General features: G+C 30.9%; 1 protein-coding gene across 1 annotated transcript in view; it reads left to right on the top strand.

Moving 5' to 3' along the window:
• LOC105627454 (tRNA dimethylallyltransferase, mitochondrial) overlaps positions 1-11,245 on the top strand; it is a 106,488-nt gene that overhangs the window by 82,814 nt on the left and 12,429 nt on the right. Inside the window, exon 5 of the mRNA XM_012208736.1 lies at positions 6,656-6,771. Coding sequence (XP_012064126.1) covers positions 6,656-6,771 — 116 coding nt within the window. The remainder of the gene's footprint in view (positions 1-6,655; positions 6,772-11,245) is intronic.

The following is an 11,245-nucleotide window of genomic DNA, read 5'->3' as shown; positions in this document are numbered from 1 at the left end:
AACGTAACAACGTAGTAGTATAGTCTGTAGAGTAGTAGTATAGTTGTTGTAGTTAACGTATTAGTTAGTTAGTAGTATAGTACGAGACGTGTGTGTGTGTGTGTGTGTGTGTGTGTGTGTGTGTGTGTGTGTGTGTGTGTGTGTGTGTGTGTGTGTGTGTGTGTGGTAAAGTCCCTTGAGTTAAATAACATTTTTAATTTCCATATTATCATGTGTCAAATTGTAAATCAAGGCAATTTTTATAGTTGTTTCGTTTCAAAATCCATATTAATGTAAGCATTATCTAGATAGAAATTTCATGTATTTTTTAAGCAATTATTGGACCAGTTATATTAACTCTAAAAATTACGAAAAGGAAAACTACTTAGGCTTTCAAGCTAGATATCGCGTTATTATTTATTTAAAAGAAAACATTTTTTTGTAAGGAAGAAGTATTTTTAAATGTCAATTTTCTCCACTTTGTTTGCGTTATCGAAGTTACGCGTGCTGTCAATTATAAAAATGCCCGATAATCATATCATATCTCACATTTGACATGAAAAAGATAGCTGCTAAAATTCGACACACACGCACACACACACACACACACATCTATATCCATCTCAATGCCACCCGTGCTGGTTGTAAATTCTGTCATAGTGTGAACGCACGGAACACGCACGTGGATACATATGGAATGTAGTTTAGCGACATAGTGACTTATGTACCGTGTGGTCATCAAATAGCTGACTTTGACCATCGACTTGCGTCATCAACGGCTGTGTCCCAAGCGCCGCGACGCGCATGAATGAAATGAAGAGAAGAGAGTCGTGTGTATGCATATTCACATGCAAGTGTGCGTCACACACGTGCGTACGTGTGTGGGTGTGTGTGTGTGTATAGGGCGCGAGGCTCCGGCATTTAAATGGGATTTAAAGTGAACGCATAGCCGAAACGGGTTGCGGAGGTCGCGTTTTAACCATGAACGGCCGTGAGAATTACAATTCGGTTCTACGGCTCTAACATCAACGGCGCCGCGACGCACGCCTTCCCCACCATGCTCTACGGTTAACAAAGACTCCCGAACTTCTCGCACGATTCGTGTATCCAAACTATTAACGAAAAAAACAAAGAAATATCGATGAAAAAAAGAATAAAATTTGAAGTTTACGAGATGAATGCAAAAGATGTATTATTATTTTTATTATCCATAATAAATTGATTCTCTACTGATGTAAACTTTTATAAATTCTCTTATTACTATGATTTTTACATTGCAACTTTTATCTCTATGAAAGTATACTTATCTAATAAATCTATTTAATAAATGTTTAGAAATTATATTTTGTCATATGTTAACTTTACAGATAATATATGAAAATAAAAATGTTTAAATTTATGAAAATAAGTCAAAATTGAAATTTAACGTAAAAGAACAATTAATTATACTTATTTTAAATATTAAAAGCTCACTATTACTGTTACTTTTAATTATTATTACTTTTATTCCAAATAAATATCTATTTAATTTCTGTTTTTCAATAACAAGTTGACCAATATTAGATTTCTATAGAAATATAAAAATGTATAATTAGTTTCATTATTCATAATTAACCATTATGTCAATATCCGGAAGTTTTATGCTATATCAATATATTCAGGATATCCAGATACATACTATGGAATTTCGCTACAGATTATAAATCCTTATTATTTCTTATCCTTCAAGACTGTTTCTAGACTTATTCTAATAATATATAGCCTTGTCTAATGATCGATATTCTAAATAACTTTTCCTATCCTCTTTCTACAGCTATAAAAATCGAATCAGTAAAATATCTCGAAAACAAGACATTTGAGAAAAAAAACACATACAAAAATTGTAGGATTTTAACAACTACATTAGATGACGATACTTATTTAATTTTGAGCACATATAAAGAAGCTCTCAAAGTCAACTTTGAAATTTTTAATAGGAACTTCTATTTTTTATTTAATATTCTTGTGGCATTAAGATCTTAATGAGACTTCTTTTGGTTAAATACTTTTCGAGATTAGATTGATAAAGTTCAAGTATTACCGACATTAGCATTATTCAAGGTGTTTCGCATAGAGATAATCCGATTTACACCTCATGTGTGTGTGTGTGTATATAAATATACTAATTAAATCTCTCCTATTTTTCAAATTTAAAGTTGTTTAATACAAAATATATGTCGATATTCAGCTTCCCGTATTATTATATCGTAATATTATATCTTTATAAGGCGTAATCCATTTTAATTTATCATCCCCAAAACTTTTATTTTTAATTTTAGAAAAAATGGTTTAAACAAAAGTGAATCACAAAATGTCCCTCTTAAAATCGCGTTCCATTTTTATCTAAAAATTTTTTTCTAAAATTAAATATAAAAAAAATTTTTGGTAGTACTAAATACTCTGTATGTAGCCAGGTTTAACCACAAAGTCAAAATTTTTTCACAAATATTTAAATTAATGAGTTTATATGAAATTATCCAAATATATCAAAAATTGCTTGTCGATATTTAATCGGATACCATCAAATTTTTTTAGTAGGAAATTGAAATAGACATCCCGGTATTCGTATATTGACAAATAGTTAATGCGAGTCTTCCCTGATGTAGATTTTTGCAAACTCTTATATACTTCGATTTTTATGTATGAAAGTATTTTATCTAATAAATCTGTTTAATACATAATGGTGAAATGATTAAAAGTTATTAAAAATTAAAAATTATTCGAAATTAAAAATTATTAAAAATTATTAAAAATTATTATTGGAAATTATTAGAAATTATTTTATCGTATGTTACTCTCATGTCTGAATTAATAAAGCGATAATTTTTAGTATTTAACGAAACACACGTTATATTTCCCAAGACATAGTCTCACAGGCATCGAAACTTCGAACATTTTCGACATTTCAGTGCCCTGATCAGGCAAAAAACGCTTCCAAATATCGTAGCTGTTTGTCTTAGACACGATGGCGCAAAGCAAAGTCTTAGACATGCTTACACTCTCTATTCTATGTTTGCTGTTGTATCTTTAAGGATGTATCATCCTTACAATCCCTGCAAAGTAAATTGAAATTGGAAATGTGTTAATATTTATACTATAAATAAACTATATATAAAATTGTGTAAAGAATATTTTTATTTAATGCAACACATTTTTATAGTTCATTTACTTTATTTGTTATTTATTTGTTATTTAAAATTAAATTGTTTTACAAAAATAATAACAAAAATTTCAGTTGTTTATATAAATATTTTAAATGTTTAAGATAATTTATACAAAGTTTTATTACCGAGATTATTTGTTCTATAATAAATAAATAAATTTTGTTTATTTATAGAACAAGTAATCTGCGTATTGCAATAAAATTTTACATAAATTATATTAAACACTTAAAGTACTTATATAAAAAAATTGAAATTTTTTAATTATTTCTTAATTATATTTCCATCATAAAAGAGATAAAAACACTTCTATTTTTTGACTTAATTGTTAATTTATGTTCTAAACTGCCATTAAATTTTTTATATTACTTTTAAGTGTGATTTAGAATAATTCGTAATTTGTTTATAATTTTTTTCATTATTTTGAAAACATCTGTAATTCATTCAACATTCTTATAATCAAATATTCATCAGTTCGTTCATTTACTTTTTAATGCGACTAATTTTGGAAGGTCGATTATATCTTGAATTCGCGGTTCGCGCAATATCGTGATACGAAATTGCTCGATCGTTAAACACTTATTTAATTAAGAGTGTCTACAATTACGTCAGCAACTACGACAAGCCAATTTCGATTCTTTGTGTTACCACGATGCGACTGTAGCAGGCATTCTACATTCGCTTATTTAATTGTATTCAGCTATAACATAAATATTATCTGTTATTGATATAATTTATTATATACCATTTATCAGTATTATTTGGTCATTAGTAAGGATTATTAAATGCGAAATTTAATTAATTTATACTTTATGCTCTATAGAATATTAGTTCAGCCTTGTCTCGGACATTGACCAAGGTCGAACACGGCGAAAATGTATAGGAACAGGAAACTAAAATTGGAAGCAACATTTTTATTATTATAAAATCTCTCATGCCTCCGTGATTACTGTGCTCGTAACAAAAACTCTGCGTTTGCGCGATTAATGCAACTCTCTGATTCATATTACACGCTTTCATTTATCAATCTTTTATTAGATTATTAAACCGCAGAAACGGACAACAGCATTTGACATTGAATTTTAATGTGCAATTGCGTGTGCGCGTTTAACTATTTTTTCGTGCATCTCTCAGAATAACGGGCCATGTTGTAAATCCAAAAGATATTTCTCGATTATACACAAAATAAATTACGCGATTATACAGAATGTTTCACGACTTTAGGGACAAACTTCAAGGAATAGTATATTTCACTAAAAGCACCCAAAAGAATCAATTTATGTTTGATTTTGTTTTTTGCGAAAAGATAAAACAAGTAAAAGGGGGAGGAAGAGGCGGGGGCTAAAAATACGTCGGAAGACACAAATTCAACAACAAGTTGTATTTTTGATAAGATCTACTATTCCCTAAAATTTGTTCGTAATGTCATGAAACACCCTGTATATTAATGCTTTTTTTGTTATCCTCGAAGGCACTATATGGCACAGGTGTCGTTACCCGCGATCGCTTTCAATGATATTTTCCGCATCATCGATATGTTTAAACCGCTGATAAACAGGAGTACAAAGTCTACTTCGTGAATCGTATATGTCAGATTGATGTATCGCTCGTGCTTAAAACTACTCGAAAACCGGCCACATGCACAACCGGCTTGTCAGTATAATCTCGTACGTTAGCCAGCTCGAGGACACGTCACCTTCTAACGTTTTCGCTATTAGCAAGGTCATGTGGAAGAAGAACAATTGCAAAACTTGGATAGCTACCAAGGCCAACAAATTTTTCTTATCTAACAGAATGGTCGATTATTCTCAGTGTCGTTGAACCGTTAATCAATAGCAAGGACCATCCTCGATAATGAGCCTACATATTGAGTCTACATATCGATTGCTCTCTTTTTTCTTCTTTTTTTTTCTCAGCAGGATCGTGATCTTAACGAGAGATATGTAGTCATCGATATGATTCCAATTCGTATCTTATCTGATCATAGGAACGATAGGTATCCTACGAAATACCAGGGCACTTTTGCGTTTCTACTTACGTTCTACTTACGAATGTATTTCTGCTAATTTGTTTTAAACTCTAAATTTTTATAGAGTAAAGTGGAGGAATTGCAAACACGAGGTAAATGTAAACTACTACTACAGTATATTACTGATGATTCACTTCTTGCATCCAATGTACCTTTAGACCCGATTGCACTAACTGTTACTTTGATTTGAAACAAGGCTTAAAACTCTGTTTATTTTCTCTCTCTCTCTCTCTCTCTCTCTCTCTCTCAGCATTAAAGAGAAAAAGAGAGTTTTAAACTTTACTTAAAGTCAAAATAATGTTGATAATCGGAGCTTAGTGAGCTGCATTACAATACACGACTATGCCAAACTGCATATGCCATTTAAGATAATATTTATTATTGTATAATAGATTAAACCCAAATAACTGTATGTGAAGAACTATTTTATTAAAATCTAAAATTTAATTAGATCTGAAAATATATTTACAGATTTGAAAATAATTTTGTTGAAATCAAAATAATTATTTAGAAAAGTACGACGAGTGCTGCAAACAATTTTTATATTCTATCAACCAGCTTGAATATCCTGTATAATTATTTTGATACTTCAAAATTATTTTCTGATCTTTATCTGGCTAAATTATTAAATACTTCAGCCGTCCTTTCCTGTATCTCTTGAATAAAGATTTATATAATTGATAAATAATCAACTTTATTTGACTTTTCCCTTAAGTGTTCGCAGTTTCTCCACTCTTTTCTATTCATTCATGTCACAACGCTTAATCCATAACATTAAAAGAATGATCATATTTATACTGGATACGTACTGTGACAGGTTATTAGTTTAACGAGTGGATCAATATACAAAGTTGTAGTTGCTTATCGTGATCCCTCGCAATACATAAAATCTCTCGGTGAATCTCGATTCACGATTCTGTTTTAAAAGTGCCATTTATCTTTGAGATAATTTCAAATGTTTCTAAGGTCTTAGAGATATCGATAAAATTCATTAACAATTCATTTTAAACGTAATTTTCTGTCGTGATTTATGTACAGAGAATCTTTGCTCATGTACGCAAATTTTATTATTCTACCCCGCAAATCTTAGCAATGAAATTTTTATTAAAGTAGGATTTATATAAAAATTATTTCTAAAATTTATATTAATTATTAAATAAAGATTTCATTATTTACCTGAACGAATTCCTGTTCTTCGCGGTTCGCTTCTCGTTCTCGGCGAGTAAAGTCGATCGTTAAAACGTTTATTTATTATAAACTCAGTTTGGATGAATCGTGAAAAAGAATCTCGCGCTGTCGTTAGATGGAATATTTAATGCCCAGAATCTCGGTAAAACAGTTACGTTGAAATATTACGCGATTGAATCGAATAATTGCTTAACGGACGATTTCTATCAATGTCGTGCTTAATTAATAAGGGAGCTCTCCTTTTCTCGAAATTTTGCAGAAGATCCTCGATAATAGACTGAATGACCGAGTCGATGGCATGATGGAGGTTGGTTTGGTGCAGGAATTACTTGACTTTCATTGCAGCTACAACGAGCAACGAATTAAATCTAACACGTGAGTATATCTCTTAGCATAGTGTTTCATCACATGGAATTCAATTCAACAAGTTCAAAGATTTGCTCTCTTTTTCTTTTCCCTTTTCCACTTAGGTCATCATCTCAATTTTCGTTATACGTAGATAATACTCAAATTAAGATTAAAATAATAATGAGTAAAATTACAATAGATCAATATACTACAAGACAAAAAGTAAGTTTAAATCCTCAAACCCCCGCTGACAGTAGTTCTGACCTTCTAATGATGTCATTTTATTCATTCGATGGTTCATCATCAGAGCTGTCCAATATGACAAATGTCATTGCTATGCTTAGAAAGTATTCGTATTATTAAAAAAGTATGTAGCATATCCTAGATATTAAATGATCGACATGACATGGGCACAGCCTACAGTACGAATACCATTCTTACATATGTGAAGTCATATTCTTTAATAACATTTTTCCCTTCACCATTGCGTCCTGCTATAACGTAGACATAGTATGTTAAATTGATTATTATATGATATTTCAGGACAAAATTCCAAGTATTAATAATTTTTATACAGATTAGAATATTCGAACTCCACAGAAATATGTCCCCGATAATTTTGAGTATTTTTGACAATAATTCTGACATTGTTTCGCTTGAGTTCTATACAAATAAATTATTGTTAAAGTTGCGCTTTATAAATATTTTTTAAACAATTTTAACTACCAGCACTTGGCGGAAATGTGTCATACAGATTAATTTCAGCATTTCTGGCGGTAGTTCTGAGTTGTTCCAATCAAGTTTTATTTACAAATAAATTATTATCAAAAGTTTCGCTTTATAAACAATTTTCGTTTAGAAAATTTGGGAAAAGGAAATTTCCAAATTCATTTTCTGTGATAATCCTGTATATATGTATGTAATCCTGTATGTAGAACTGTAGTAAGAACTATAAATTACACGGGTATCTTTATAATGGAAAATCCTACAATCGACAATTAAGTAATGATTATTACTAACACTGTGCTTGAAGTACATGAGTTGATGCGGGATTTCACTGATTCCAATCAATGTCCTAATTAGCATGCTTCTTCTGAAGGAACTTTGTGAATAAAAATTTCCTTATTGCAAGCGGAGAATGTAAATGGGAATACGTCAAGGATAACGAGTGGATCAATATACAAAGTTGTAGTTGCTTATCGTGATCCCTCGCAATACATAAAATCTCTCGGTGAATCTCGATATTCACGATTCTGTTTTAAAGGTGCCATTTATCTTTGAGATAATTTCAAATGTTTCTAAGGTCTTAGAGATATCGATAAAATTCATTAACAATTCATTTTAAATGTAATTTTCTGTCGTGATTTATGTACAGAGAATCTTTGCTCATGTACGCAAATTTTATTATTCTACCCCGCAAATCTTAGCAATGAAATTTTTATTAAAGTAGGATTTATATAAAAATTATTTCTAAAATTTATATTAATTATTAAATAAAGATTTCATTATTTACCTGAACGAATTGATTATACATAAGCTAGTACTTAAATATAAATAAGAAACAATAACAGAGTTTTATTTATATTAGATGAATATTATTTCTGAATTGAGTAAGAAATCTAAAGTTATATAAAAGATTTATATAAAAGATTAGGCAGTCTGGAATATCCTGTTTATTTTTCTTATGCATATGGAATGTGCATGAATCAAATCATTAGAAATCAGCAATGCGTTACTTCTTCGTAATGCTAAATAATAAAAAAACACCCAGGTCATAATCAGTTTGCATCAATAAAGCATGAATAAGAAAAGTATTATTAATCCTAAGTAGGCATGGTACACTGAGTTTTTTTTTACCTAGAAATTTTACTCTCAAATTTCTTGGCACATATTAATTTTTGTTGAATAAGTAATCCTGAACTTTTCTAAATTTTTTTAGAAGCTTAGAACACACACAGTAAAAAAATTTGGGTTGGACAGAAAAGACCTAGAGTGTCTAGAGTAAATAAAAATATGTGTGCGTATATGAAAAGTTAATATATAGATTGTAAGAAAACTATTAAAATATATTTTTTATTTATATTATCATATTTATTAAAAATATTAAATAAATTTAAATTTTAGGAAAAATCATATTATTCTACGCTAATATATAAAGATTTATAGCTAATACATAGAGATTTTAAATTAATAAAATAAATTTTCTATTACTAATAACTCATTCAGTATACGTTTTAAAGAAGATTTATTGAAATACATCGCTATGCAAATGTAAGTAGGATACTCAGTATCAATAAAAATATCGAATGAGGAAATGACTAACAGCATGAAAAAATTAGAAAGGATTTTGATATCTTATAATCTGTTTTGAAAATCGGCGCTGCCTTCTTCGGTGACATCGGTTCTTCCCGCTATGGTTATGCTTAAAGATCGAGAAAATTCATTTCATCAATTCTTTTTTATTTCCACCATGAACACATCTTTACATATGCGTGCGGAAAGAATTGGTTGATAGAATGTCAAAACTTTATGCAACATTGCTCATCATGCTTGAGATTCTTAAAATTGTTATTTCGATAGACTAACAAAATTATTTTCATATTTGTACATAGCTAAATTTTTAGATATTTCAACAAAATTATTCTTTCCATGTATCGTCAAATTTACAGAAATTTACAGAGTGTAGATGCATGCTATCAAGACATGTGACCCGGTAACTCGTACTACCGTTATTAGTAGATATACTTAATGAATGGGCTTACCCTTTTCTCCTAGCCTTCCTCGCTTGCGGAAGTCGCGGGCGTAATGCGACCGGATGTCGGTGCGAAAATAAAGGAAGTAGCCAACCACGAGGAAAAGCACGGGCGAGCGATTATGTGTGCGCAGCGTCGGGCCGAAAATTAATCACCATCTAATGAGCTGCCACCTTCCTTTCCCCTAGTCCCTTCTGCCTCATAGAAAAGAAAGATGGTGGTTAAATGACTGAGACGCGGTTTCCCGTGAGCCGGACTCGACTCCCAGGTTTTCAGCCTCGGAAACATAGAATAACATAGAACGCTAATTACTCGATGAATCGTCGTAATTGAAAGATGCAATTAGCGACGTGACTGATGTTAGAACGCGCATACTTTTCGTGTATAAATGCGTGACTAACTCAAAAGTAAATACACGCGATCGAACTCGAGTCTCGAACTCGAACTAATGTGTTTGGCGGAAAAATTAAGTTCGGTTCACGTGGGACGAACAAAAGAGATTCGAGAATATCAAAATTAAACATTCGTGTTTCTGAAATGAGCAGTTCATGCAACTTGATTCAAATTAATCACATAACGGATATATTCGGAAAACGGAATTATCGATTGCAGAAATAGGCGATGTGAGAGATAAAGAGTAGACAACATGATTCAACGGATATTTTTGGACTCAAAAACAAGACAACTTTATTAAGCGAAAGGGAGAAAGAGAGAATGTATGCATGTAAATAAATACAAAAATAATAATTCATTAAGAAAAAATTTTTTAAAAGCGCCATTTTTGTTCATTTCACCTCAATTTATTTAAAATCCTAACTACTATGCAAATTATGTCAAGAGTGTTTAACGCGAAAAAAATATTTGGAATATGTATAACTATGGAGAGAATATAACTTTAGAGAGAAAAAGTGATTTGTTGTTGAATTGTGTAATAGAAATGGCGATTGTAAATTATTTTATTACAAATGAAGTATTGATCAGATGTGATAGGTAGTAAATCAAAGGGAAAGTATAACATAACGGACAGCAGGGAGGAAATATCGCGCGCCTCGATTACGGAGAGCTCTGAGAGGTGCTGTCGAAGAAAGTGCAGTCTGGAAGCTAATTTTATCGTGATTTTTCGTAGCAATGTGCGCCACGAGTGATAAATAATAGCGTGGCAGAAGTTCAGTCACGGAAGAAAAGCGACAAACTTCCTTGACCGCAAGTCAGAAGTTGGTAAGAAATCGCGATCGGAAAAGACATTAGTTAACTTCGAATTTACGTGAAACTATTCCTCGGAACGCGCCAATAATTGTGGTATTTTTATGGTCCAGCGGTTTAGAGACAAAATTGTTTGCACAGGCGTTTGTACAAATAAATAAACGCTATTAACTATTACATTCATAATGTCAAATTAAATCCAATTTAAGTGATTTTTAATTATTTCTATAGAACGCCACTGCTTTTATTCAATATACTGTGTTAACTTAACTAAAACAATAGGATTAAAACAATTTAATTCAAGAAATGTATTAAAGGGCTCCGCACTAATTATATGGAAAATTGGATTGCGGAGTTCTTTGATTCTCTTTCAAATTTAATTTACAATAAATTCATACGTTATTATTTGCTTTGAACATTTGCTTTGAAACTAAATGATTCAACCACAGAAAGGGATTTACATTTGATACACATGGAAGTTTAAAAATAACAAAATGTCATTTAACTCAAGGGATTGGATTACCATTTCTCTCTCTCTCTCTCTC

Source organism: Atta cephalotes, assembly GCF_000143395.1.
Source record: "Atta cephalotes unplaced genomic scaffold scaffold00009, whole genome shotgun sequence".
Taxonomy (NCBI): domain Eukaryota; kingdom Metazoa; phylum Arthropoda; class Insecta; order Hymenoptera; family Formicidae; genus Atta; species Atta cephalotes.
The sequence above is the reverse complement of the archived record's forward strand: the minus strand, read 5'-3'. Positions and strand labels throughout refer to the sequence as shown.